The 27,743-nt window shown below is 62.0% G+C and overlaps 2 protein-coding genes across 2 annotated transcripts in view; one reads left to right on the top strand and one right to left on the bottom strand.

Annotated features, from left to right (window-relative positions):
- Window positions 1–26,952, top strand: MYO15B (myosin XVB). Its single transcript, XM_032871078.1, is given in 65 exon segments — window positions 1–286; window positions 611–674; window positions 913–1,022; window positions 1,196–1,273; window positions 1,618–1,714; window positions 1,977–2,080; window positions 2,261–2,324; window positions 2,507–2,620; window positions 2,772–2,927; window positions 3,308–3,421; window positions 3,574–3,632; window positions 3,707–3,839; window positions 4,782–4,848; window positions 4,851–4,873; window positions 5,120–5,251; window positions 5,619–5,744; window positions 7,113–7,190; window positions 7,425–7,540; window positions 7,628–7,673; window positions 7,825–7,949; window positions 8,326–8,443; window positions 8,707–9,000; window positions 11,365–11,439; window positions 12,021–12,080; window positions 12,361–12,418; window positions 12,622–12,752; window positions 13,662–13,757; window positions 13,884–14,119; window positions 14,202–14,380; window positions 14,558–14,630; window positions 15,060–15,221; window positions 15,413–15,567; window positions 15,670–15,746; window positions 15,870–15,954; window positions 16,120–16,218; window positions 16,344–16,459; window positions 16,558–16,743; window positions 16,968–17,046; window positions 17,187–17,276; window positions 17,365–17,590; window positions 17,669–17,759; window positions 17,867–18,074; window positions 18,535–18,647; window positions 18,881–18,940; window positions 19,464–19,539; window positions 19,668–19,786; window positions 20,004–20,122; window positions 20,226–20,367; window positions 20,604–20,715; window positions 20,827–20,993; window positions 21,376–21,503; window positions 21,670–21,733; window positions 21,827–21,899; window positions 22,305–22,381; window positions 23,837–23,913; window positions 24,005–24,120; window positions 24,214–24,308; window positions 24,419–24,496; window positions 24,620–24,713; window positions 24,886–25,028; window positions 25,154–25,269; window positions 25,614–25,747; window positions 25,925–26,058; window positions 26,172–26,312; window positions 26,483–26,952. Coding segments are annotated over 65 exon segments (7,329 nt in total). The 5' UTR covers window positions 1–95; the 3' UTR covers window positions 26,543–26,952.
- The window catches only part of RECQL5 (RecQ like helicase 5), a 34,304-nt gene continuing 33,466 nt past the window's right edge, over window positions 26,906–27,743 (bottom strand). Inside the window, 1 exon segment of the mRNA XM_032870612.1 lies at window positions 26,906–27,679. Coding sequence (XP_032726503.1) covers window positions 27,579–27,679 — 101 coding nt within the window. The 3' untranslated portion in view covers window positions 26,906–27,578.

Here is a 27,743-nt window from a genome sequence, read left to right as displayed (position 1 = left end):
CCCGTCCACTGGGCTCAGATCTCCAAACCCCGCGAGGATCCTGGGCTTGGCACCGACGCGCTGCTGCCCCGACTCACCTTGGAGTCCCGCCTGCCATGGGAGAGAAGCCCGAGCCCCGCAGGTCCCGGCGGGAGCGGTGGGAGCCAGAGAATGAGACCGAGGAGGCGCTGGAGAGGGACCTGGAGCTGAGCCTGGGGCCGGGCCTGGAGGCACCACCCTTCCTGGCCGCTGACAGCAGGAACCTTGGGATAGGCCTGGAAGACACGGAGGACCTGGCTCGGCTGCCGTGAGCGCGGCCAGTTCCAAATCTGTCGTGTCTGGGTCCCACACTTCCTCATATCCCTTATAAATTGTACCCTTAGAAGGGACTGTGCTTTTTACCAAAGGTCTGGCTGGAAGAGACGGGGGAGGGGTGAAAAGCAGGTGCCCCTGCCTGGGACTTGCTTCTCTGACTGGCACAAAGCTTCCCTCTGGTCAGTTACCCATAGTAACTCACTTGGCAGCCGGGCCCTGTGTTATGCCCAAAGGATCTCTGCAGCCAGTGGCCGCGCTAACCCAGGACCTCCTTCTGTCCCCAATTCCCTGCTCCGCTGTCCTGCCGTCGCCACAGACCAGTGTGTGACAGCTCTGTACTGCTGTGCCTTAAGAAGAGATTTCATCTGGGCCGAATCTACGTATGGGGGTACCTGGGGAGGGTTGGGGGGCTGGAGTCCCTGTCCTCTGGGATCAGAGGGCCCTCTGGCACTTCTAGAACTTCTTCCTTCTCCTCTGTGGGCTGGGTGCTTGAACCCTCGCTGGGGACCTGCAGAGTGGGTGGGGGCCGGGGGCCAGGCTGGGGAGCACCGGAGCCCCACTCCATCTGTACCCCTGCTTCCTTCGTGTTCTGACGAGAGCATCTGCTTCTTCCCCCAGACCTTTGGAGGGCCTCTTCTGCTCTCTCTGAACCCCCACCGGCCCCTGCCTCTCTTCTCAGCTGAGGTCCTGGCAAGCTCCCACCCCAAGAGGGCCCTTAACACCACCCCGTACGTGACTTTGCCCCACCAACCCTGTGCTCACCACCCCGTCCACCCCAGGCGGCTGAGCCCCAACATGTCCCACTGCTGAGATTCTGGAGACTTAGGGACCTTCTACACCTAGGAGGCCAGATGCCCGTCTCTGACAACCTTCTCATTCGCTTCCTTCCCTCCTCCCTCAGACACATCTTCGCCATCGCCGCATCAGCCTACGATCGCCTGTCTCAGAGCTCTGGGCAGGGAACATGCATTCTCCTCGGGTGAGTGATGGTGCCCCGCAGAACACACAGGCCGCTCTGAGGGCTGGGAGGCAGGGGACACGGGGTCCACATTTGAAGCTGCAGGTCTGGTCCACTGCTGGGCAGCTGTGCTGGGCTTCATAAGGGCTGTGGTCCTGGCTAAAGTCATCCACGTGTCCCTTGAATGTGGCATCTTGGAGACTTCTTTCTCCTTGGTATCCATGCCCTGGGTCTGTCTCTCCACATTTCCGGGGTGCGGGGGTGGGCGTGTATCACTTCCGGGTGGGCATACCCCACTTCCTGGGCTCCATGGGGTGTCCTCTGTGCCCCTTCCTGGAGACCCTGTCAGCCCCTCCTGCCTGCAGTGGGCACAGTGGCTCAGGGAAGACAGAAGCTGCCAGAAAGATTGTGCAGTTCCTAAGCAGCCTGGAGCAGGAGCAGACAAGGGACCGAAGATGTCACGTGAGGAGCAGCTGGCCTTTTTCCAGGGATCCAAGAGGGACCGTCCTTCTCCTTTGGGCCAGGAGGGTGGTCTCTGGGCCTCTGGCTTCTTCTTAGGGGCAGCCCCAGGCATCGCCTACCATGGGGCAGGGCGAGGTGGGGTGGGACTCTCCTCTCCATGGAGGAGCACAACCCCCAGGCACAAAGTGTCCTCGGCTCGGATGGCCGATCAGTGGGTGCCACCGCCGTCCCCGGGGTCCTCAAATGCGTCTCCCCCACACAGCTGGATGGTGTCCGGCCCGTGCTCAGCAGCTTTAGCCACGCCAAGACAGTCCTCAATGCCAACGCCAGCCGCTTTGGCCAGGTCTTCTGCCTCTGCGTGCGGCAGTGAGTGGCAGGGGTCCTGGAAGGCACGGGCCCGGGGGCGGCACTCATGATCGGTTCCCTTTACTGGGAACTGAGGTGCTGCCCTTGGGTTGAGCCCCTAGTGTGTCCCATTCTGAGCAGGTCCCCTAGGTTGCATGCATCCTGGACACTACCCCCCCCCTCACTGTCCTGTGCCCACAGTGGGGTCATCGTGGGAGCCTCTGTGTCCCGTTATCTGCTCGAGACCTCAAGGGTGGTGTTTCAGGTAAGACCCACCCTACGGCTCCCCTCTCCGTGGCTCCCAGCATGGGAAAGAGGGAGGGGCCGCTGTAAGGGGTTGTGGTCACTCAGCACCCCCAACCCTGCCTTTCCCAGGATTTGTCCTTGCTTTCCCTGAGGCACAGGACCGGACCACTGCTCCCCCTAAGCCGGTCCTTCTCTCCCAAGGCCCAGGCTGAGCGAAGCTTCCATGTTTTTTACGAGCTGCTGGCGGGGCTGGGCCCTGTAGAACGGGAGCAGCTCTCCCTGCAGGGGCCAGAGACCTACTCCTACCTCAACCAGGTGGGGGCAGGCCCACTGGGTGCTGGGTGACCGGGCTTGCCCAGGGAAAGGTCTTGGCGTGGGGGGGGAGGGGCGTGCTAAGGAGCGGCCAGCATAGAGGGGAGCCCTGGGCAGCCGGGCCCTGTCCCCTCACCCCTGCTGTGCTCTGCAGGGCCAGGCCTGCTGTCTCCAGGGCAAGGATGATGCTCGGGACTTCGAAGGACTGCAGAAGGCCCTGCAGGTCCTGTGCCCCGAGGAGGTGACGGACGCCTGGGCCGTGCTGGCCGCCGTCCTGCACCTGGGCAATATTTGCTTCTCATCTTCAGAGGTGGGCTCCAGCTGTGGCCCGTGTGGACGCTGGATCCTAACTGGATTAGGATCCAGTTAGGAACTGGATTGTATAATCAGGGCAGCAAGGATAGCAAACACCCGTAGGTAGATCACAAAGCCCAGGGCTGCCCCAGGGCCGCTGGAGAGCGGGCAGATGCTGTAGGTGAGAAAACAGGCCGGGATCGTCTCTGCCACCCCCAAGAGGCAGACCTGCGCTAACGGAGCAGCTCGTGTGTACCCAGCACCGTGGGAATCGCTTTCCGTATGTTTCCAGGTTCTGTTCCGGGCGTTTCCCCTTTAACGAGACAGTGGAGGGGCATGTGGGTGGCTCAGTCAGGGACTCTCTCCCTCTCCCCGCCCCCTCCCTTCTCTGTCCAGCGGGAGTCCCAGGAGGTGGCTGCCGTGTCCAGCTGGGCCGAGATCCACGCGGCAGCCCAGCTGCTGCTGGTGCCACCCGAGCGCCTGGAGGGGGCTGTCACCAGGAGGGTCACGGTGAGCGCTGGGCTCCTCAGGAGGTGGGTCTCACTCCCCCACCCCCTCCACCTCCCCTACCCCCAGCCTCCCCCACCCCCTCAGGTTTGACATGAGCCCACATGGGCCTCGGGCCTGTTGTTCCATGTGTTCCTGCCTCCTCTGCCCTGCAGGAGACCCCGTACGGCCGGGTCTGCAGGTCTCTGCCGGTGGAGAGCGCCGTTGATGCCAGGTGACCCCAGGGGCGGGAGGGAGCCGTGGCCAGGCCTCCACTCTGGCACACAGGCTCACCCAGCCTGCCCACAGGGACGGCCTGGCCAAGGCCCTGTATTCCCGGCTTTTCACCTGGCTTCTGGAGAGGAGCAACTCGCAGCTGGCGGCTCCTGGGGAGGGAGAGCATGTGGACACCATCACTGTCGTGGACGTCCACGGCTTTGAGGTTCGCCCTTGGGACAGGGCCCGGGACAGGGTGCCCACCTCATCCTGATCATTTGTGGGGTCAGCGCTTCCTGAGAGGGGCGCTCGTGAGCCCTTGCCCGCCTAGCCCTGAGTCGGCACAGGGGCTGCCGCTGTAGCGTTTCTGCTCCGCTCTGTCCAGCCCCGACATCGCCTCTGGGGAGTTCTGTCCTGCGTGGCTTTGCAGAGTCTCACAGGAGCCTCTAAAGTGCCAGAAGACAGAGGTCCTAGGATGGATCAGCCCACAGCCTCCCCTCCCAAGCCCCAAGAGGAGCAGGAAAAGGGACAGTCCCCTGAATGGCCTGAGTTTTCATAAACTCTTCACCCCTTTCTAGAAGATCCCACCTTCTCAGGGCAGGGAGAAGGGGGCTAGAGCAAGAGAAGGTGGCCTCCACCCTCGTTCCCGGGTGGGCACTGTTCAGTGTCCCCTGCTCTCTCCTTTCCAGCATGCCCTTGGTGACTATGCCCTCTCGGGGGTGGGGGACTGCAGATGACTGTGGCCAGTGTGAGTTCAAGAGCGAGCCAAAGCTCTCTGTACAAAGCCGTATGGAGTGCGGGCTCTACGGGGCTTGCAAGTAACATGCTGGGGGCCACAGAGAAAGGAACCTGTAATCCCTACAGGAAGAATGCTGGAAGGCTTCTCGGAGGCAGCGGCCTAGAGCCCTGCTTATGAGGATGTGGGATTCCAATAGCCAGCAAACTACTAGGTCATAGGAACAGACGCCTTCCAGACCACAGGATGGCTCACAGTCGTGCTGAGGCAGAGGGAGGGATGCGGGCTGAGGGGGGCCTTCGGACTTGACCCTGTCAGCCCCAGGGCACCACTCCTCCCTGAGTTCCAGGAGGGGAGTGTGCAGGCTTCCCCCCACCGCCCCGTGCCCCCGCAACTGTGCAGATGCCCATGTCCCTGCCTCTGTGCCCCCAGGCCCTGCGGGAGAACAGGCTGGAGCAGCTGTGCAATAACCTTGCCAGCGAGCGCCTGCGGCTCTTCTCCAGCTGCTGTGGGCGCAGGAGGAGGTACGGGGCGCTGGCCCGGGTGGGGGCCAGGGGCGCCCAGGCCTTCCAGACCAGGGGCCATCCTTGGGAAACGGAGGGTGCTGAGCTGAGAGCTCTGCCCCAAAGCCCCCTGGCCCACCGTCTCAGCCCTCCTGGGCCTCATTTTACTCATCTGGACAATGGGAGGCCATCCCTGCTCCGGCTCCAGGGAGCTCCCCCACGGGTGTGGGCGTGCTCTGTATCTGGCCCCGCGCTGGCTGTTCCCAGGAGGCCTGTCGGCGAGAGCTGCTGGCCTGGGTGCCCGTTCCCCAGCCTGTGCGGGACACCTGTCTGGACCTCCTCGTAGACCAGCCCCACAGCCTCCTGAGGCTCCTGGATGCCCACACGTGGCTGCCCCAGGTAAGCCCCAAGCAGTGGGGGCCCTGGTGGCCAGTCTGGGCCTCTGAGAGGAGCCACAGGTGGTGGAGGCCAGAAACCCTGCCCGTAGTCTCTCTGCACAGCTTGGGTTCAAATCCTGTCTCTGGGTGATCCTAACCTCTCTCGGGTTCCTTGGGTCCTTGCTGCAGAAGGGGCAGGGTGGTGGGGACAGCACAGGGCTCATGTAGGGCTGGTGGGGTCCCTTGGGCCTCCAGCTAGTAGGGAGCAAGCCTCAGGGCCGTGGCGCCCCCATTCCACAAATACTTATTGATCATCCTGGAGGGATGCACGGTCCGGGCTGGGGCACCTCGCGCGCAAAGGCCTGAGGGAAGCCCGTCCCTCTTATCAGGCCACAGACCACACCTTCCTTCAGAAGTGTCATTACCACCACGGCAGTCACCCCTGCTACTCCAAGCCCCAGCTGCCCCTTCCTATCTTCACCGTGAGGCATTACGCTGGGACTGTCACCTACCAGGCATCAGGGTGAATCAGGGAGAGACTCAGGCGAATCGGTGAGGGCGATGTGGCCAGGGGGACCCCTCCCCAGAGCTGACTCTCCTGACAGCCAAGAGGAGTAAGTAAAGAGAGGCCCCTCCCAGGGCTTGACCATATGTTTCTGCCTACGCCCTTGGCCCTGCACAGTCCCCGGTGTGATTTATTGCGTTCTGGTTGAGCACGAGCCTCAAGACCAGCAGGGGTGGGGCATACTCGTGGGACTTGACTCTGTAACCTCCGGGTGTCTGCTTCTCTTCCTGAGCCTTCGTTTTCCCATCTGTAAAATGGGAATGGGAATCTGTCCTATAACACTGTGGTGAGGATTAAATGCGGTAATGGGGAAGTGGTCAGGCAGGTGCCTGGCACATGGTAGGTGCTCACTGAAGGGACTTGCCTTTCCCCCTTCAGAGTTTCACGGGTGACAGCACACCCGGGAGGTTAACTGCTGAGGCGTGGGGTAAAGGGTAGAGGGTAGGACCATATGGCTAGTTTGAGGTAGAGCAAGTCCAGTAAGGCTTCTTGGAGGAGGTGACCCGTTTCGGTACACAGATCAGTCATACCTCTGCTCCCCCCTCAGAAAACTAATCACATTTTAAAAAAGCCACACACACAAGGAGTCTGAATAAAGAAAACCACAAAACTATATGGAAGCTCACAAAAGGAAATCTTTTTTAAGACTTTTATTTATTTGAGAGAGAGACAGTGAGAGAGAGCATGAGCTGGGGGAGGGACAGTAGGAGAGAAGCAGGCTCCCCACTGAGCAAGGAACCCATTGCGGGGCTCGATCCCAGGACCCTGAGATCATGACCTGAGTCGAAGGCGGACGCTTAACCCACTGAGTCACCCAGGAGCCTCCCCAAAACTTTTTTTAAAGTAATCTCTACACCCAACATGGGGCTGGAACTCATGACCCTGAGATCTAGAGTCACACGTGTTTGCCTAAGCCAGCCAGGCACCCCACAAAAGTTACAATTTTGATGAAATCCAGTCTGTTTTTTTCTTCGGTTGCCTACGCTTTTGGTATCCTATTCAGGAAATTGTTGCCAAGTCCAATGTCACAAGCTTTCTTCCTACGTTTTCTTCTAAGAGTTTTAGAGTTCTAGGCCTTAAATTTAGGTCTTTGATCCATTCATTTTGGGTTAATTTTTATATCTGATATAAGATAAGAGTCCAACTTCATTCATTTGCATGGGGATTTCCAGTTTTCCCCAGAGCCATTAGCTGACAGACAAAGGTGGCCCTTTATTTAGCCCAGTGGGGAGAGGCTGGATTATGTGACAAAGGGCCTGCCCCCAGCCCAGCCTTCTCTCTTTGGCTTCCCCTCCACTCCCCACATTGTCTCTTGCAGGTTCACAAGTTTGTAAACAGAAACCGGGATCATCTTGACCCTGCTGCGGTGGCAATGCTTGCCCAGAGCCAGCTCCAGGTACCCCTGCCAGCCCTCTCTCGGAGCCCCCACCCCTCCACACTGTGTCCCCCACCTTCTGCCCTGGACGCTCTTGCCCCAAGGGGTAGCCCCTGCAGCTTGGACCACGGGCTGAGCCTTCTGGGGTCTGGATGCTGTGGACTGACCCACCCTAGCTCCCCCGGGTTGGGGATGCAGGCCGGGCTGTGGACAGGCTTGGGAAGCAAGCCAGCTCGGCCTCCTCTCGCCCCACAGCCGGTGGGCAGCCTGTTCCGGGAAGCAGAGTCCCAGTCCACGGCCCAGCCGGGCAAGCCCACACTGGCCTCTCGCTTCCAGCATTCCCTGGAGGACCTCCTAGCCCGGCTGGGCAGGTGAGACAGTGCCACCCATACGAGACCCCAGGGACTCGGGGGCTGCTCCGTTACCCACATGACCCCCACCCCCCCTTCCTCCATCAGGAGCCATGTCTATTTCATTCAGTGCCTCAACCCCAACCCGGGAAAGGTGAGCTTCCCTCCCCCTCCCCTGCCCTGCACCTGGCCCCAGAGCCTTCCCATCCACCTGCCCTGCCCTGTTCAGCAGCTCCCCTTGGCCTCCCACAGCTTCAAGCCCCACCCCCCCACCAGCTCTCACTGGCTCTCTTCCATGGCCACAGCTTCCGGGCCTCTTTGATGTGGGACACGTGGCAGAGCAGCTGCACCAGGCGGGCATCCTGGAGGCAGTACGTACCCGCAGTGCCAACTTCCCCATGCGCCTGCCCTTCCAGGCCTTCCTGGCCAGGTAGGGTCCCAGGATGGAGGCAGCCAAGGGCCCGGACACAGAACCCATAAGGACGGCCCCCTGGAGTGGCTGGCAGTTCCTTCAGGATGGAAGTGGACCCTCTTTCCTTGGGGCCCTGAGCCTGGCCTCCACTCACCTCCTCTCACTGCTCTCTCCTCTCCCTCTGTCCCTCTGACCTTCCCTATTGGTGACCCCCTCCCTGCCCATGCCTCCACCTGCCCCTCTGCCATTCATTCAGCAAAGCTCAGCTGGGGTCTGGCACATAGTAGGTGTGTTGCAAATCGTTGAATGACTTAGGGGCTGGGGGGTCAGACAAGCGTTGGGGGAGGTCCTCACTGTGCTTGTTCTGACCTCAGTTTCCCCCTCCTCGGGCCAGGTTCCGGGCTCTGGAGACGGAGGCACAGGGAGAGTCCTCTGATCGTGAGAGGTGTGGCGCCATCCTGAGTCAGGTGCTAGGGGCCGAGTCACCCCTCTGTCACCTCGGAGCCACCCAGGTGTGTGTGTGTGTGTGTGTGTGTGTGTGTGTGCGCGCGCGTGCATGTCCATGGCTGGAAAGGGAGAGGAACATTCCAGAACAAACTCAGGAATGGGTGGTCCTTCTGGGTGGTAAGGCGTTGGAGTGGGCCTGGGTGGCAGGTGTCCCGAGTTCCCCATAATAATCAGTTGTGCTGCTGGAAGGAAGCAGGCCAAGGCTTCAGGACAAAAGCAGGGCAGGCCTCAGGACCCCCAGCCCGGGCACCCTCACCTCTGCCCCCAGGTTCTGCTGGGGGAGCCAGGCTGGCAGCAGCTGGAGCAGCACTGGGCCCGGCCACGCTCCCAGGCCCTGCTCGCCCTGCACAGCTGCCTGCGCACCTACATCGCCTGTCAGCGCCTCAGCCGCCTCCTCCTGCTGCGGATGCAGGTTCGCATGCGAGGGCTCCAGGCCAGGTCTGCAGGGGTGGGTGAGACTGGGGGTCTCCTGCAGGTGGTGGGGCAGAGTGTGGGAGGGGTGGGGCCTCAAGAAAATCTACCTGCCCTGGGGCCCTCCTGTCAGCATCTCCGTGCAGTCTCTGCTTGAATACCCCGAGTGACAAGAAGCTCACTCCCTGATTGGGCCACCAGAACCTGCAGTCTTGACTCCTTGAGTGTTTTCTAGTCTGTTCTCCACTCTGCCCCAAGAATGATCTTTTAAAAGCGTGAATCAGTCTGTGTGAGACCCCGCTTATCTCTCCAGCCTCTAGGCCAGAATTTTATACTCCAGGCTCTTTGGACTTCTTGGTCCTAAGGACTGGCCTCCCCGTTCTCTCATAATTAACACCCATTCACCTTTACAGCTTAATGGGAAAGTCTGTGCTCATTGAACAACAGCTGCTGGTTGACCTCCATTACCCTGGGCCCAGCTGGTGACCCTCAGGGATGGAGGGAGAGATGGTGCCTCCCAGGCACACTGGGGGGGAATCGGGTGTGACAATGAACCTGCCACCAGTCACCCCCAAGGTAGCGGTAAAGCACTGAGAACAAAGTGAGGGCAGTGCCCTGGACCCCAGGGGAGACTTCCAAGACCGCGCCCCCCCTGCCACTCTCTATTTCCAAAATGTCATCACCAGCTGACCCTCGATCCCTCACACAGTCCTTCCCAGCTCGCCTTTCCTCCAGCCCCCAGGAACCTCCCATCCACTTTCTGTGCCTACTGACTGGCCTATTCCGGATGGCCCAAGTGAGTTGACTCATGCAGTATTTCCTTTCTCGTCTGGCTCACTGCGCCAAGTGGAACGTTCACGAGGTTTGTCTGCGTGGTAGCAGGTGGCCAGGCTTCGCTCCTCCTCGCCCCTGGGTGCACAGACCACACCCGTCCGCGGTCACTAGGACCGCTTCTACTTTCTGGTGCTCATGAATGAGGCTGCTGGGAACACAAGCGTGCTGGTGTCTGCTCAAGTCTCTGCTTCCGGCTCTTCGGGGTCTTTACCTAGGAGTGGAGTTGCGGGGTCATATGGTGATTCTGTGTTTGGTGTTTTAAGGGGTTACGCTCCCAGGAGCGTGTTTCAGGGTTCCGATTTCTCTACAACTTCGCTGGTACTTATTTTCCACTTAAAAAAAAAAAAGATTCATTTATGACAGAGAGAAAGAGAGCATCAGCAGAGGGGGAAGGAGGGGGGGAAGCAGAGCCCCCGCTGAGCAGGGGGCCCCATGCAGGGCTCGATCCCAGGACCCTGAGATCAGAACCTGAGCCGAAGAAAGATGCTGAACCCACTGAGCCACCCCGGCGCCTTTATTTTCCACTTTTTGACGCTGGCCATCCTCGTGGGCACGAAGCAGTACCGCATCGCAGCTTTGATTTGCATCTCTCTGATGGTTAACGAGGTTGAGCGTCTTCTCACGTTTCTTGGCTCGTTGTGGATCATCGCGGAGAAATGTCCAGTCGAGTCCTCGATCTGCCTTTTCTTCGTATAGCTTGTCTTGTTGTTGGGCTGTGGGAGTTCCTTCTACATCCTAGATATCAAACTTTTTTTTTTTTAAGATTTTATTTATTTATTTGACAGAGATCACAAGTAGGCAGAGAAGCAGGCAGCGGGAGCAGGAGGGTGGGATGCAGGCTCCCCGCTGAGCAGAGAGCCCGATGCGGAACTCGATCCCAGGACCCTGGAATCATGACCTGAGCCGAAGGCAGAGGCTTTAACCCACTGAGCCACCCAGGCGCCCCAAAACTCTTATCAAATACGTGATTTGCAAGCATTCTCCCATTCTGTGGGTTGTCTTGTGACGCTCTTGGTGGTGTCCTTTAACAAAATATGTACATTTATTATTATTTTTTTAAGTGAACTCTAACACCAACTTGAGGCTTGAACTCATGACCCCGAGATGCTCTACCGACTGAGCCAGCCGACCGCCTCAAAGCTGAACATTGATTTTTTAATTTTAATCCTGCCCACGACTCCTTTACTGAGGAGCGTCGTCTTCTCTCTGGACAATTCTCAAGGGCATGATCGCTTCCGTGATCTTTTATTAGATTTCCAGTGATAGCACTTGTTTCATTTTTTAGAAATTCCACTTCTTAAGTAAAAATAGGTGAGACTCTTCTCAACATGTGGGCTGATTGATTTCATCTTGTGGTGGGGCAGGGGTTACTCGGATCCTGACTTTGCAGATGAGGACGATGAAACTGAGAGGCCAAGGGACTTACCCACGACCACACTGACCGAAGTGGGGCGGGGGAGTGAGGCCTGCGGTCAGCTCTGCAGCCTGAGACCGTCATCCCCGGTGCTGAATACCTTCTCAATGTACTAGTTCTTTCAAGGTGTCCTGTCCTTCCGCCGTGGCTTCTACTAAGCACCCAGGACCCCGTCGGCCCGGGTCCGTGCATTTGTGTCTCAGCTTGGAGGGTTCGGGTATCGGGTCTGGGCTTGAGCTCCTCCCCAACCCCCTTCCCGGCCTCCAGGAAGCGGCTCTGGGACAGCTGAGCACCGTCCTGCTGGTGGCCCGGCCCCTGCTCCGGAGGCGACAGAGATCGCAGGTGAGTGTCTGGGAGTCAGGCAGCCTTGCTGGCGTCCAGGAGTCCTGGCCCGAGTGTATGAGGACTGGGGCTCAGAGACCCCAGCCGCCCCAGCTCTTCCCACTTCCCTGCTGCCAGGCCGGGGGAGGCCGGGGCCTTGGGGGGTCACTTCCGTCATCCCTGCCCCCCCCCTCCAGAGTCTGACTGTCCCCTGCCTGTCTGGGGTGTCTTCCCTTCATCCCCTCCAGACCTTCTCAGGGCTGGGCTGCTTCCCGGTTTGGCCTGATGACTCCATTATGAGGGCCATAAAGCAGCTCAAAGGTCAGTGCCCACACAGGGCTCCCCTCTTCGGCCCCTCCCTGGCTGGACTTTGTCCCCTGGGACCGTTTCTTCCTGCCTCCTCCCCAGTGCCCTGGCAGATGGGCAGTGGCTGGTGAGGGCTCCGAAGGGCTAGCGACAGGCAGCCGGCCCCTCTAGGTCCGGGCTAGTTTCTCAACTCGGGGCCAGAGGGGGCCGCCGGACCACTGAGGCAGGGAGGAGTTGCCAGGAGGCTCCCAGAGACCCCCTCACCGGGGCACCAGCTCCCCCTGCATCTCTTCCAGCAGCTTGGGCATCGGCGTGGCCAACACAGCGGCCGGGCCTCCAGGACAGCACCAGGCATGGTAGGTGGCCTGGAAGCTCGAGGGCGTCCGCTGGGTGATGAGCCTCCTGGGACTGGCGCGGCTTGTGGAAGAGTGTGGGGTCGCCGGTGTGCATCCCTTGAGTCCCCCAGGAAGAGGCCTGGGCCACCCTTGGTCTCCCTCTGAGGGCTCTTGGGGTCCTATTTGTGTCCAGGATCAGAATCCTTGGTCTTTGGAGAAGTTTATGGTCCCAGGGGTGAGGAGGGACACTGGGTCCCTCTTCCCCTCCTTTAGTCCTTGGTCGATCATTCCTCTCTGCCAGGAGCTGGGGCGCTTGGAGATCCCGGCTGAGGTGGCCGTCTTGCTGAAGACCGCAGAAGGTGAGTTTTGGTTCGTGTCCCTCTTACACGACCCCTCCCTCCCTCCCTCCAGTCTCTCTGCTGTGGTCCCTCCTGGTGATGCTCTGGGCTCCCCTGAGTGCCCTCCGCCCCGGGACTGGGGGCGGATGATGAGGGGCGGGGGCGGTCCGTAGCCAGCCTCCTTACCTCGGCCTTTCTGGGCTGCCTCTCGGTGCTACCCCCAGGCCATCACCATGCCTTGGATGGGAGCATCACCGAGTCCATACCCCCTGAAGTTCCTGCCCGGGCCAGCCTGAGCCTCCCGCCCGACATCAACCAGTTCCCGTTCTCCAGCTTCATCTCTACTAACTTTCAGGTGGGCCCCCAGACCATGGCTCTTCCTGGCAGATTTCCGTGGCTCCCCCTGGACATTAGCCCTGCCGGGCAGAAGCTGTGCCTGTGCCCTCTTCCCACTGCACCCATCCTTTCCCATCACGGGGGTGACGGGTGCAGCACCCCTGTTTGGAGAATACCCAGTGAAGCAAAACATCTCACTCTTGGGAGTGACTAAGCTCCGTGATGCCACACCTGTTACACCTGTGGCTCATCCTGCTGTTGAAGTCGTGTCTTTAGAGTGTGTGTAACGATAAGGCAAATGTCCAGGCTGCCGTGTTGGGTACAAAAGCAGGATTCCAAACCGGACAACAGAGTATGATCCCGGCTTTGTTAAAAGCAACAGTAGGTGTGGGAGGGCGATGGATGTATCTGCGTAGAAAGCAAGACTGGAGGGGCCCCGGGTGGCTCAGCTGATTAATTGTCTGCGTTTGGCTCAGGTCATGATCCCAGGGTCCTGGGATGGAGCCCCGCATCGGGCTCCCTGCTCAGCGGGGAGCCTGCTTCTCCCTCTCCCTGCCACTTCTGCTCGTGCGCGCGCGCTCTCTGTCAAATGAATAAAAAAAAAATCTTTAAAAAGAAAAAAAAAAGCAAGACTGGAAAGACAGGCTAAAAAAAATGTCAACTGTAGTCATGACTGGCAGGAAAATAGTAATGGATTTTTAAATTCTTTATCTTTTTCCATGTTTTCTGAGTCTTCTATATGCATGGACATCAATTTTCTAATCAGGAGGAGCCACGGAGATGTGTCCCTAAGGTGGTTTTCCTCGCCAGTCCCTCTCTGTCTCCCAGGGTGCAGGCTCCCCTGGGCTCCACTGGGGCTTTTCCCACAGGTCGGCACAGACCGGCCAGACTGGCATGTGCTCAGACACTGTCACCCTCGTCCTTGCAGGAGCCGGCCCTGCCCAGCCCTGGGCAGCTGCTGGCGGAGCCCCTGACCCGGCTGCATGGGGAGAACCCACAGCACGCGCTGGATATCAACAAGGTGGTGAGTGACACGGTGGGGAGGGGACAGGGTGGGCTGGACCCTAACTCCTGGGGTCCAGCTGAGCGCGGGGGGCGGGGGGGGGAATGCCCTGGCACGTCCTGCCCTCGCCTTGCTCCGTGTCTGCAGATGCTGCGGCTCCTGGGGGATGGGTCCCTGCTGCCCTGGCAGGAGCAGAGCATGGGCGAGTACCTGGTGCGGCAGGGCCAGCGCCGGCCGGGGCTGCGGGACGAGATCTTCAGCCAGCTTGTGGCCCAGATCTGGCACAACCCGGACGAGCAGCAGACCCAGCGCAGCTGGGCCCTCATGGCCATCCTGCTCAGCGCCTTTCCCCCCATGCCCCCCCTGCAGAAGCCACTGCTGAAGTAAGGGGCCTGCTTTGCGGGGCCCAGGGAGTGGGATCGGCGGACTGCCCACCCCCACTGCAGCCCTGTGCTGTCCCCACAGATTTGTGTCCGACCAGGCCCCCAGGGGCATGGCAGCGCTGTGCCAGCACAAGCTGCTGGGGGCCCTGGAGCAGGTGCACCTGGCCCCTGGGATGGCACGGGCGCACCCCCCAACCCAGCTCGAGTGGACGGCTGGCCGGCGGCGAGGCCGCATGGCTCTGGACATCTTTACCTTCAATGGTGATGCTCCCCTTCTGCTCGGGCCTCTCCCTTCCTGCCTCAGCCCTCTGGCGGCACCCCCGGGACCCTGATCATAGGGTCCTGCCCTGCTCCGGGAGCCCCCATGGGGACAGCTGCCCCTTCCCATTGGAAGGACCTGCTGCCCCTCACTCCGGCCCCCACCGCCTGTCCCTGTAGAGGAGTGCTACTCCGCCGAGGTGGAGTCCTGGACCACAGGGGAGCAGTTCGCCGGGTGGATTCTGCAGAGCAGGTACGGGGCCCTGGGATGGGGAGTGTGGCCAACACAGACCGCTGTCCCCTCCTCATCCTCCCTGCCCACTCTCTGTCAGGGGCCTCCTGCAAACCCAGGGCCAAAGCCTGCTCCCCAAGGACATTGGCGGGGAGTGGGGGCATGGAGGGGTAAGTGGGCAGGAGCCAGACCAGACCGTAGGTTCAAGATAGGGAGCAAGAGTAGAGGTTATGTCTGTGGTCCAGATTCTAACAAAACAGGTCAATAAATGAGAGCATCAGACCCTATGTGGAAGCAGTAGGTTGTGAGGGGCGAAGAGAGGAGAGTTGTCTGAGGAAACCAGTTCCTCCCCCAGGTTCTGCCCCTTCCCCAGCGGCCTCCCCTTGGGGACCCTCGGGGTGGCCCTCTTCCTGGCTGATCACTCCCTACAGCGCCCCTCTTCCCTCCCAGAGGACTGGAGCTTCCCCCCCGTGGCTGGTCCGTGTCACTGCACTCCGGGGACTCCTGGCAGGATTTGGTTGGCTGTGACTTCGTGCTGGACCTCATCGGCCAGACTGAGGACCTGGGGGACCCAGTCAGTCCCCACAGCTACCCCATTGCCCCCCATGGCTTGTAGGTGCCAGACCAGCACCCCTGTCCTAGCCTGTTCCTATCTCTGTTCTGTCATAGGTGACCTCCTGAGCCACCCTATCACATCCCAGGGTTCAGAGGACCTGCTGCAGGCCCAGCCCCCCCACACATACCTCACCTTCTCCCACACCATGGGAGTGACCCCCCACACCAGCTTCTTTTCCTTGCCTCAGCCTGGACACCACCTCCATCCAAGGCACCCCCTTAGCTGGACCCACTGTCTCCCACAGAGACGAGGACATCCCCCCTGCCCCTGGCATCCAGGCCCCCTCACTGCCAGGTCCACCTCCAGGGCCAGCTCCCACACTACCCAGCAGGAGCCAGTCAGGTAAGGCCAGAATGGGCACATTGAGTTTGCCCGTGCGATGGGAATGGGGGTGCCGGATGCCCCATACCCCAGGGGGGCACTAACCCTCCTCTGGCCCCACAGGGGAGTCTCAGAACTCAGGGAACCTGGATGGCTTCCTGGACCACCTCTTCCAGCCAGTCCTCTCTCTGGGTCACAGGGTAAGTGTTCTGCACACACACCTGACCCCGTCCCTGCCCCTACCCCCGGGACCTCCGCCACCTCTCCCATCTCTCCTGGGGCTCCAGTTCTGACTCTTTGGCCTGTGGCCTTGGTCCCTTCAGGATCTGGAGCAAGCCTGGGCTCTGAGCGGCCGCATGAAGGGAGGGGGCGCCGTGGGGCCCATGCAGGAAGGCAGCTACCCCATGGGTGAGTGCGGGGCCCAGCAATCCGTCCAGGGTCTCCCCAGCCCAACCGGGCTCTCCAGGCAACTGGGGTCAGAGCTCCAGCCAGCACCCTTGTTGCTGGAGGGCTGGAGGGAGGGGGTCTGTGGGCCCAGATAAGGATTGACGCAGGAGGGCCCTGTTCCCTCAGTTTACCCAGGGATGATGCAGATGCCTGGATACCAGCCAGCCATGGTGCCTGCCCCTGTGCCCATGATGCCAGCAATGGGCGCAGTCCCTGCCATGCCAGGTAAGGCCAGGTGTCAGGTCCCTTCTCAGGTAGGAGCTGGAGGAAGGGACGTCCTGCCAGGGGGCCCAGAGGGGCCAGCGGGCGGGGGGCCACGTGCAAGCTGGGCACCTGTATGCCACCTGCAGCCATGGTGATGCCGCCGCAGCCACCACCGGCACCGCATCCCCTGCTTCCCAGTGTGGACCCGAGGCAGCTGGCCGCCCAGCAGCAGAGCTTCATCAACCAGCAGGCGCTCCTCCTGGTGAGGGTGGGCGGGACCCTCAGAGCGCCTCTCGGGGCCAGGTCTGCGGGGCCCAGCCCGACCAGCTCTTACCCGGCCCACCGCCTCTCCCCCCTCAGGCCCAGCAGATGACCACCCAGGCCATGACCTTGTCGCTGGAGCAGCAGACACAGGGGCACCGGCGCCAGGCTCAGCCTCAGGCCCAGGCCCCTGGAGCTGCTTCCCCGACCTCACCCCCACCCGTCGCCCCCAAGCCCAAGAAGCCCCTGGCCCTGTGGCGGGAGCCAGAGCGGGAGCTGGAATTGGTGGGTGCCTGTCTGAGGGCGAGGAGCCAGGCAGGGTCTGGGATGGAGACGGCAGGTTCCAGGGCCGAGCGGCCACGAGTCCCCACAGGAGCAGGAAGATGAGGAAAAGATGCCTGGGGTCCGAGCCCCAGCGATGGGGTTGGGGTCGGGGGATGGAGGGGATGCTGGGGGAGGGGCAACTCGGCTGGCGGGGCTGCCGCTTCACTTCCCCTTCCTGCCCTCAGGAGACCTCACAGGAGCCCCAAGAGAAGCCCCAGCGGCCCAAGAGCTTCAAGCAGAAACAGGACTATTTCCAGAAGATGGGTGAGGGTGCTTGGGGTGGTCGGGTTCCGCACAGGCCGGGCCGCGTGGGGCGCGCTCTCCTCCGCTGGGTCCATGTCGCCCGTCTCGGAGCCCGCTGGGCACAGCAGGGAGAGTAATCGGGCCACCTGGGGCACGTACAGGGCAGCAGCAGATCACGGTGAAGACAGCAAAGCCTCCACCCAAGGTGCAGATCTCCCAGGACGAGGAGCAGGACGAGGAGAAACCAAGAGGTGGGGGGGGCCGTGGGGGGGCCGTGGGGGAGGGCCGGGCCCTGTGGGACTGGACGGGGTCTCATGTGTTTCTTCTCCTTCTGGTCAGCGCCTTCGCCCCCTCCTCCCCCCGTAGTGACGAGTCCCCCGACACAAGGTAGGGCCAAAGCTGCACAAGAGGCGGAGGCCAAGCTGGTGGCCCGGGGGGCAGGGCCCGGTGGTTGCCCTGCGCCAGTGCCCCACCAGCGGGCCGAGCCGAGCCGGGAGATCCGGAACATTATCCGCATGTACCAGAGCCGCCCGGGCCCCGTGCCCATGCCCGTGCAGCCGACCAGGTGGGCCTCGGGGGCGACTGGGGCTGCCCCCTCCCCGGGGAGTCACTCTGGGGACTCAGGGCCTCTTCCTTCTCTCAGGAAGCCCACGAAAAACTTCCTGAAGAAAAACAATCCCAAGGACGAGGCTCTGGCTAAGTTGGGGATCAGTGACGCCCACGCACCTGCGTCGGTGAGGCCCCAGCCCAACGGGGCATGGCTTCTCACCTCGAGGGCTCTCTGGGGTGAATTCGGCCTTAACCCTAGACCCAGCTGTATGCATGCTTTGTGCCTCCCCAGACGCCATCCCCCAGCCCGGGGAAGGGCCCCGAACCAGCCGTGGCCCCTCAACCCAAGTTCCCACCACAGTTCGGGCCCTCCAGCTCCATCAAGGACAGCCAGGGTCTCTCTGACGAGACTCCACCTGCCCCCCAGTCACCCTCACCTCCACCAGCACCCCCACTGCCTCCACCTGAGGAACCAGACAGCCCTTCAGCTGGGCCCCGCAGTAAGGACCCTTCTATCCCTCTCTGGTGGGCTTCCCTGGGGGTGGGGCAGGGTTTCCAGAAGCCTTTCCGTGTGCAACGCTATAAAGTCAGGTGCTCAGGGCTCCGGACTTTGGAGCCATGGGCAAGGAGCCCCAGCTTCCGCGTTCCTGTCCCGGGCAGGGCCCAGGTAACTCTGGGGCCCATGTGGCTTTGAGGGCCTGCCCTGGGGTATTGTCCTCTGTGCATCCTGGCAGCTCCAGACTTAGTGGCCCTGCTGACGTGGTCAAGGACAGCAGGGAAAGTCTGAGGGCTGGAAATGGAGGATGGAGATGGGATGTGAGCAGGAGGGAGGTAGCAAAGGTCCAGCGGGCAGAGCCCTCATGGGGCCCTAGGGAGGGGGACAGTCTTCTGTCCCCGTGTCCCTGTCATTCTGGCTCTGGCAGCTCCTCGATGAAGCCCTTTGGCTCCTCCCTCTGCCAGGCCGGTTGGAGCCCATGGAGGACCAGGGAGTCTCCACGAAGCTGCTCGTGCCCTCTGGCAGTGTGTGCTTCTCTTACCTCAACCCCTCCTGGAGGTTGTTCCTGCGCAAGGAGGTGGGCACGAAGCTGGGGCCGCAGTCAGGCCTCTCCCTGGGCTGAGGAGGGGCGGCAGGCTGCGGGTGGGACCCCAGCATCCCCCCCCCACACACACACGGGGGCTGCCTTCCCACGACCCGCCTCATCAGGCCTGAGTTTCCATCCCGGTCTGGGAGGCAGGGCTGGGAGGTAGGCGGGGGGAGGGCAGGGCACCGTCCCCATCTCTTCTCCTCGGCCCTGCTCTCCCACAGGTGTTCTACCCCCGGGAGAACTTCAGCCACCCCTACTGCCTCAGGCTCCTCTGCGAGCAGGTAAGAGCCTGGCCCACCTGCCTCAGGGACAGACACACAACACCGGCCCCTGGGCCAGGTTACCAGCGGTGCGAGGGGCACACAGCTGGCACTCAGAGGGCAGGCGCTGGGTCTCAAGCCCTGCCTTCATTTACTTCGTCCTCAGCACATCCCTGAGAGTAAGCACCATTGCTGGCTGGCAGTGAAGGGTTCAAAACAAAGCATACGCTGTCCCCAGCACAGGCCCTGGCACATAGCAGATGCTCCTGGATGCTCCCGGGATCCTGCCTCTTGCCCTACATTCTGTATCCGTCTCCCCCGCTCCCCCTCCAGGGAACTGATCTCACCTGACCCAGGAGCAGCAGCCCGCTAGTGTGGGTCGCGGGAGGCTAGAGGGAGGTGGGGGTGGCCCCGGGCTCAGGGGCCCCACATTCCCCCTGCTCCACCCGTGCCCTCGGGGCTCTCCAGCGTCTCCATGTGTGGCTGCCTCCATGGTGAGCTCTGGCGCAGGGATCTGGTGGTGACCACTTGGCTCTGCCCTCAGATCCTGAAGGACACCTTTGCCGAGTCTTGCATCCGAATATCCCAGGAGGAGCGGAGCAAAATGAAAGAGCTGCTGGGTAGGGTCTGGCAACCCGGGGGTTGGGGGCTGAAGTGCTGGGACTAGGTCTGTCTGTCTGGAGGGAGCAAACCCTGGGTGTCCCCGTGGCGGAGCCCGAAGACAGTTGGGGATCGTTCCTGCCCACAGGAGACCTGGAGGTCGGCCTGGAGTCGCTCAGCACCACTGAGGACAGTGTCAAGAAGCGCATCGTGGTGGCCGCTAGGGACAAATGGGCCAATTACTTCTCCCGAATTTTCCCTGTCTCGGTCAGTGAGGCTGGACATAGGGCTGGGGACGTCAGCTCCCCAGTCTGGATCCCAGCTCGCTCAGCATGGGCCTTTATGGCAGGGATGAGAGCTGGGGCAGGGGTGGCCCCAATGGGAGGACAAAGAGCAGCACCGGCCCTGAGGAGCCCCAGGGCGTCTTAGATGGTGTTGGGGACCAGGAGCCTGTCTGTGACGCAGCCACCTTCCTTCCGGGCAGGGCGAGAGTGGCAGCGACGTGCAGCTGCTGGGCGTGTCCCACCGGGGGCTGAGACTGCTCAAGATGACCAAAGGCCCCAGTCTCCACCCCAGCCAGCTGAAGACTCTGTGCTCATACAGGTGAACCTGGGCCGGGGGCTGGCGGGGGCGCGGGGTGGGGGGCTGGCGGGGGGCTGGCGGGGGCGAGCCGGCTCTCAGCTCATGCCTCTCCGCTGGTGCATAGCTTCGCTGAGCTGCTGGGCGTGGAGTGCCCGGGCTGCTCCACCCTGGAGCTGACCCTGAAGAGCGAGCAGCTGGTCTTGCACACGGCCCGAGCGAGCGCCATCAAGGCCATGATCGAGCTGTTCCTGAGTGAGCTCAAGAAGGCAAGTGCAGGCCGGGCAGGGGGCTGGCGGGCAGCGGGGCTGGGGGCTGGGTAGGGGGGCTACATCTGGTCTGGCTGGTCTCGGGGCTGACAGCCAAGCTTCTTCAAGGCGCCAGGGGTGGGACTGGGCGTTCAGGCCGGGTCCCTGGAACTGTGGAGGGCCGGGTGGGGAGGGAGGCCAACAGGGGGAGCGGGCCAGTCGGCTCCCCGGCCTGCTCACCCTCCTCCCGCCTGCAGGACTCTGGCTACGTCATCGCCCTGCGAAGCTACATCACGGATGACCACAGCCTCCTCAGCTTCCACCGTGGGGACCTCATCAAGCTGCTGCCGGTGGCCACGCTGGAGCCCGGTATCCCCGGGGGCGGGCAGGGCAGCTGGCACGGGGAGGGCAGCACATGGCAGAGCCGTGGAAGGGCCGAGGGGCCAGGTGGGTGAGACGCTGTCCTTGGGTGCCTTCCAGGCTGGCAGTTTGGCTCCACCGGGGGCCGTTCCGGACTCTTTCCTGCCAACATAGTTCAGCCGGCTGCCGCCCCAGACTCTTCCTTCTCACCAGAGAGGTGTGGCCGGCGCAGGAGTCGGCTGCAGCCCCGAGAGCCGGGGCTGGCTCAGTGGGAGAGGGCAGCGGAGGTGAGGAAGACGGGAGAGGCGGACACGAAGCCTAACTAGGATTCGAGGACGGAAAGGGCTCGGTTGCCCCTGAGCGGCCAGGACCACCTGCTCCCTGGCGGGCAGCGCTCGGCCCGATGCCGCCCTCTCCAGATGTCTGTCTCCCCAGCAAGAGTGTGAGCCCCCTGCGGGCAGGGGCTGGGCGGTGCCCCCTTCCTGTCCCCTCCCAGCGCTTACTTGAGTGCTGCCCTAGAATAAAGCTCAATAAATGCCTCTGGCCGTCCCTGGCTTCTGGTGGTGTGCTCTGCCTGCTGCTCTCGGCTCGGGCGGGGCGGGGGCCTGGGCGGGGGGCTCTGGACAGGCCAGCGGGCCCTCGGTGGCATGAGATCTCCTGTGCTCTCAGCACCATGCCCGTCCCCGGAGCCAAGCACGCAGCAATGACTCTGTAGCCTACATCTCTCTGTCCGTGGACTCCCACACCTACACCATGCAGGAATTTGCCCTGTACTACTTCCGGAAGCCCCAGACCTTGTGAGTGCCCCGGGCCCGCCCTTCTGCCTGGCCATCCTCGGTCTCCCTAAAGCAGCCCTCCTGCTCTGAGCCACCAGGCCAGTGCTCTTAGCACCCTCCCTACACAACCCGTGATGGGAGCGGGAGGGCTGAGCAAGCAGGGCTGTCCTTCCTTCTGCCCCCTCAGGCCAGACCATACCCATGGAGATGCTGAGGAGGAGGCCATGGCCAGCCTGGTGCAGTACACCAAGGTGAGGGGGACAGGTGGGGAAGAGCCGGGCCAGTGGACCTGCCTTCTGGCCTCTATGGATCCCAGACTCACAACCCAGTCTCTTTGGCCACAGGCTCCCATACAAGAATCGCTTATCAGCCTCAGCGATGAGGATGCCAACAGGCAGGCTGTGGAAATCTTCCAGAGTAAGTGACCATAGCATCCTGTGTCCCCCTATCTGCGATGCCTCAGACCTGGGTGCCAGGTCGCCTTCTGTCCTTGTCAACTCAGGGAAGCTCACTGGTGGTTTGCAGAACCTCTCATAGGCCTCACTATTTCTACTCACTCCCAAGGGGTGGTGGGTTGCATGGAGTCTGTGCAGGAAGGCAGCGCTCTGTCCAGCTGGCTATGTGCTGTGTGTAGCCACAGGTGCCCACGGAACCTCTCTGAGCCCTGTTTCCTCATCGGTAAAGTGGAGACCTGCTCTGCTCTGCCTGGCTCGCGTGCATTTTGGGGAGCAAGGCATGAGATGACAGGGAAAGCCCTGTCTAGCGACAGCATGGGCCAAAATCAGGCCCCCAACCCAGCTCCCCAAGCTTCTCATCCTGCAGCTCTGATGCGGTTCATGGGGGACCTGTCTAAGCTCCGGGGCAGGAACGAGATGGAGCTCCTTTACGACCTGCTGAGGGTAAGCATGTGCTGAAAGCTTTGGGGAGACTGTGTGTGCCTTGAGGGTCTGTTCCTGTCTTCCTGCCTGGGCCTGAGTGGCTTCCCCCTCCCCTTAGCCACTAGTCATTCAGATCATCCAACAGTATTTATTGAGCACCTAGTACATGCTGGGGGCACGGCAGCGAACCAAGCAGGCTCAGTCCCCACAAGGCTTACAAGCTAGTGAGAGGAGACTTCTGGTAAACCACGACGCAATGTGTTCAAGAGTAAAAGGTGCTGCGGAGACCGATACAGCGGGGAAGGGGCTGCTAGAATGCTGAAGCTTGGTGACAAGGCGACCCTGGAGCAGAGATCTGAGGGAAGCTGGGGGGAGAGGCATGTGTGCATTGGGGGCATCACCTGCAGGCAGAGGGGGGCAGGGGCGACAGTCCTGGTGATGGTGGGCCTTAGCACCAGCAAGGCCAGCATGGCCGGTGCGCCCAGTGAGTCAGGACAGAGTGGAGGATGAGGCTGGAGGGAGTCGGCAGGTCCAGGTCACGGCAGGCCATCATAGGTTCCTGTTGGGACTCTGATTTCTCAAGAGACGTGGGCAGTCACTCAAGGGGGTTTGCAGAGCGACTGGCTTACCTTTTCAGGGGGCGCAAGTTTGCCACCCCTCCCAGGGGGAGATAAGTGCCAGAGGACCTTATTGCAATGATCACAGGTGAGGGATGGTGCGGGCCAGGCCCAGAGGTAGCAGCTGAGGGGAAAAGACTCAGAGCAACAGGGTTTGCTATGAATTGTACGTGGGGTGTGACAGAGAGGTGCCACGGATGTCACGGAGGCCTTGGCCAGAGTAAAGACCGTCTTCGATACGGGGGCCTAAGGGAGGAGCAGGTCTGGCTTGGTGCAGGACAGTCTTTTGGACATAGGAAGTGTGCAGTCCAGACTTCCAAGTGGGGGGCGTGGGTCCAAGGGAGAAGTCTGGGCTGGAGGTCAGCACTGGTAGTCATCAGCAGTGGGCACAGCTGAGATCAGCAGGGCGTGTAGACTGAGGCCCAAGGGCACTGAGGCCCTGGAGGTCAAGGAAATAAGGGGAGCCAGCAGAGAAGACAGGGCTGAGCACAGCCCGTAAGCGGATGAAGACAGTGACTGAGAGAGTGATCCGTTGGACACAGCTGTGTCCAAGACCGAGAGGTGGCCCCAGCCATGGCTGTTAGTGGGATTTCTTTTCTTTTTAAATTTTTTTTTTAAGATTTTGTTTATTTATTTGACAGAGAGATCACAAGCAGGCAGAGAGGCAGGCAGAGAGAGAGGGGGAAGCAGGCTCCCCGCTGAGCAGAGAGCCCGATGCGGGGCTTGATCCCAGGACCCTGGGATCATGACCTGAGCCAAAGGCAGAGGCTTTAACCCCCTGAGCCACCCAGGCGCCCCATTAGTGGGATTTCCGACTTCAGCTCCTGTGTCACCCTGCCCCCCTCTTCGGTCCCCACAGCTGTGCCGGGAGAACAAGAACCTCAGGGATGAGATTTATTGCCAAGTCATCAAGCAGGTGACCAGACATCCTCAGCCGTGAGTATGCGGGGCTGGGGGAAGTGGCGGAGGGCAGCCGGCGCAGGGGCCCGACCTTGCCGGCCTGAAGCCCACACTCTCCACTCTGCAGGGAACATTGTGTCCGCGGCTGGAGCTTCCTCAGTCTCCTGACCGGCTTCTTCCCCCCGTCAGCCACGCTGATGCCCTACGTGACCAAGTTTCTGCAGGACTCGGGCCCGAGCCAAGGTGCCTATGGGAGGGACTTCCCAGGCTGGGGTCTCGGCAGCTTGGGGAGGGGTTTGGAGATGCCAGTGATCCCGGCCCGCTTCCCCTCTGCAGAGCTGGCCCGGAGAAGCCAAGAGCACCTCCAGCGCACAGTCAAATACGGGGGCCGCTTGCGGCTGCCCTCCCCGGGCGAGACTCAGGCTTTCCTGGTATGGCAGGGGTGGGTACAGGAGGTTGGGCATTATGGGACTCCCTGGTGGGGACAGGGAGTTGGGGGCTCTGGCCACTGGTGGGCTGACCCTACAACCTGCCTTGGCAGAGAGGGCAGGAGGTCCGCTCGCTTCTAATCCACCTGCCGGGGGGTATGGATTACAAAACCAGCATCCGGACTTTCACGGTGAGCGTGGGGCCAGAGGAGAGGGGCTGGGGAGAGACAAGAAAGCTGTGGCATCAGTTCTGGGCACCCCCTGCACACCAGCCTCACACCCCCACCATGCACGGCCCTGTCCACATGCCCCAGGTGGCAGCGGAAGTGCTGGAGGACCTGTGTCAGCAAATGGGCATCACAGACCCCCAGGAGGTGCAGGAATTTGCCCTCTTCATCAAAAGGGAAGGTGAGCCCCTCGCCTGGGGAAGAAGGGGGGACAGGTTGGACTCCAGGAGGCAGCTTACCTACCGGTTGTATGCCTACGAGCGGGGCAGGTTTCCGGGCTGGGGCTGCCAGGACTGCGGGCAGGACTGGCCCTGGATGTCAGGGCGGGCTGTGGACCTGGGCTCCCCATTCAGGCGAGCTGGTGCGGCCCCTGTGGCCCCATGAGTACCTCAACAGCGTGGTGGATCAGGACGTGAGCCTGCACAGCCGGCGGCTCAGCTGGGAGACCCCGCTGCACTTCAATAATCCCACCTACACCACCACCCACTACATGCAGGTCAGCTGCCACCCCCCTGCGGCCCCCACCAGCTGGTGGCTGGACCCCGGGCTGCAGCTTAGAGGAAGCCCTGCCCGGGTAGGGGCCCTCCAGGCCTCCCTCCCCTCACTGCCGTTCCCCCTCAGGTGCTGCGGGACTACCTGCAGGGGAAGCTGCTGGTGACCCCCCAGGCCAGTGCTCAGCTCGCCAGGCTGGCCGCCCTGCAGCACTGCAGCATGGCCCAAGGGGACCACCTGGCGGAGTGAGTGCTCACACGGCCCCCCACCTCCTACCGCCCCTGGTCCCTGCTGTTGCTGGGGCCCACCTCCGCACATACGCCACGGGCCTCTCCCTCAGTTCCCCAGCCCCTACCCAGTCTTCCAGTGCCAAGGCCACTCGACTTGCACCCTTCACGACCTTAACGTCACGGGCCTGGCATTGTGGAGGCTACGTACACCTGACCCCCCACCGCCCACCGAGCTCCTCGTAGCCAGGGCCCATGCCTCATTCCTAAATCTGGATTCCCAATCTCACCCACAGTAGCCCCTGCCCATTCATTTAGCGCCTGCTGTATACCCAGCCTCGAGCGACCACTCTGTGTCCTAGGCGAGACCTGTCGGACTACTTGCCAAAGCCGCTGCGGTCCCAAGTGAACGCGTCCACCGTGAAGAACCTGATGTACCAGGAGCTGAGGCAGCTGCGAGGCTGCAGCTCCCAAGAAGCCCAGATCAGCTTCATTGGTGGGTCCGGGGCTCCGGAGCCGCAGGGGCCGAGGCAAGGGGCCCAGAAGGGAAGGCGTGGAGGGCCTGAGGAGGCCTCCCTACCTGCCCAGCCCGGCCCGGCCGACCCAGGGCCCACTCGGGCAGGTGGCAGGGCGTGAACGGCCAGAGCGCCCACCCCGGCCCCTCCGCTCCCAGAGGCCGTGAGCCGCCTGCCCCTGTTCGGCTGCACTGTCTACGTGGTGCTGCGGGTGAGTCAACCGGCCCTGCCTGGACCCAGCCTCCTGGGCCTGAACCGCCGGCATCTCCTCCTCCTGGACCCCTTCAGCCAGGTGGGCCGGGACCCTGCCCCCGTGCTGGTCCGAGCGCCCCTGCGCCATTGTCCCATCCCCCATGGTGACCCTCCCCGGAGAGGGGCCAAGCTCTGCTGTCTCTGCCGCCCCAGAAACCGTGTTGCTCCATCGCCCTGAAGGAGCTGCACCAGCTCCACCTGCTGAGCCCCCTGGAGAAGAAGGGGGCCCCTGGCCTGGAGCTCAACTACGGCTCTGCTGACAGCCCCCGGACCATCTGGTTTGAGCTGCCGAAAGTGAGTGGCCGGGGCCTCTGAGGACACCCTGGCAAGGCGGGGGCTGCCTGACCCAGGCCCGGCATGCCTGGAGCCGGGCCCCATGCTCATGGCTCGGGCTGCTGCAGGCCCAGGGCAGAGGTGGGGGCACACTGGGGGGCCCCGTCCTCACAGGCCTGTTCCCCGGGCAGGCCCAGGAGCTGAAGGACACCATCGCCTTCCTGAGGGACAGCAGCCTTGCTCCCAACTAGTGGCCAGCCTCACCCAAGAGGAATGGGGGAGGGGAGGAGATGAGGAAGGGGCCCCTCCCACATACCAGTCCGACTGGGAAGGTCTCCCTTGGTGCTGTCAGGCCATTTTGGTTGGGACTTTCCCACTTGACTGTTCTGGAACCTGCCACAGCACAGCGCTGCTGGCCACAGTGGGGGCCACGGGGCAGGAGCTGCTCCAGTGATATCAACTGAGAAGGACAACACCAGGACTTCCCCCGGGGCAGGGGCTGGAGTGGGGGCTGCAGGAACGGGCTTGGGCATCTGATGCTGCCCAAGCTGGGCGAGGGGGATATCCAGCCGGCCCCAGGCCCGGGCCCAACATCAGCACGAACCACATAAGCCTGGGGGAAGCAAACAGTTAGAAAATAAAACTCCCAAGAGAAAAAGGCCGTGTTTTGTGGGCGTGTGTGTCTCAAATCCAACAGGACTTTATTTTTCTGCTAAGTCTCTGTCCAGCCCAGCCTTCCTGACCAGGACCTGAGCAGAGAGCAGGGCCCAGCTGCTCCCCTGCTCCCGAGCTCTGCACCTGGGGCCAGGCCGGAAGCTGGCATCATGAGGGAAAGGGCTAGTGGGCCCAGAACCCAAGGCCAGCAGGACTCTTCCTGAAGTGGCCCCGGGCCTCGGACTGGTGGCCTCACCCTGGCCTACAATTCAACCACAAGAGGCAGAGGGACCACTCTTTCCTCCTGTTCCTCTGGCAGCAGCCACCACCCCCACCCCACCCCCTTCTAATCTGGGGATCTGGTTCAGAAAACCCAGCTGAGAGAGGCAGGGAGGCTAGGAGGAGGAAGCCCTCAGACCCTGCAAGCAGAAAGTAGCTAGTTCCAGCCTTTGGCCTTGATTTGGGAGGTGACGGGGGCCATCTCCAAATATAGCTGGAAGATACGGACCCTGAGCAAAGCTGGTGCCCCTGACGGCTGCAGGCTTCCCCCCTCCCTGTTCCTGAGTGAGGCCCAGGCTGGCCCACAGCTGAGGCGGGGGGGGGGGCACTCCGGCCCTAGCGGGTAGGAGCTGGTCATCTCTGCGGGTCACACAGACCGTGCCAGTCAGCTTCACTCTCGCACCGGGCCCGACCGTGAAAAAACTGCTTGATGAAATCCTGGGCCTCTTCCTTCACTACAGATTCGGGAAGGGGGAACCTCAGTGAGGGCCAGTCCCCTCCCTGCCACCAAGCCCCGCA

Source organism: Lontra canadensis, unplaced genomic scaffold, assembly GCF_010015895.1.
Source record: "Lontra canadensis isolate GAN:19392208 unplaced genomic scaffold, GSC_riverotter_1.0 scaffold41, whole genome shotgun sequence".
NCBI classification, from domain to species: domain Eukaryota; kingdom Metazoa; phylum Chordata; class Mammalia; order Carnivora; family Mustelidae; genus Lontra; species Lontra canadensis.
This window is presented reverse-complemented; position numbering and strand designations above follow the sequence as displayed.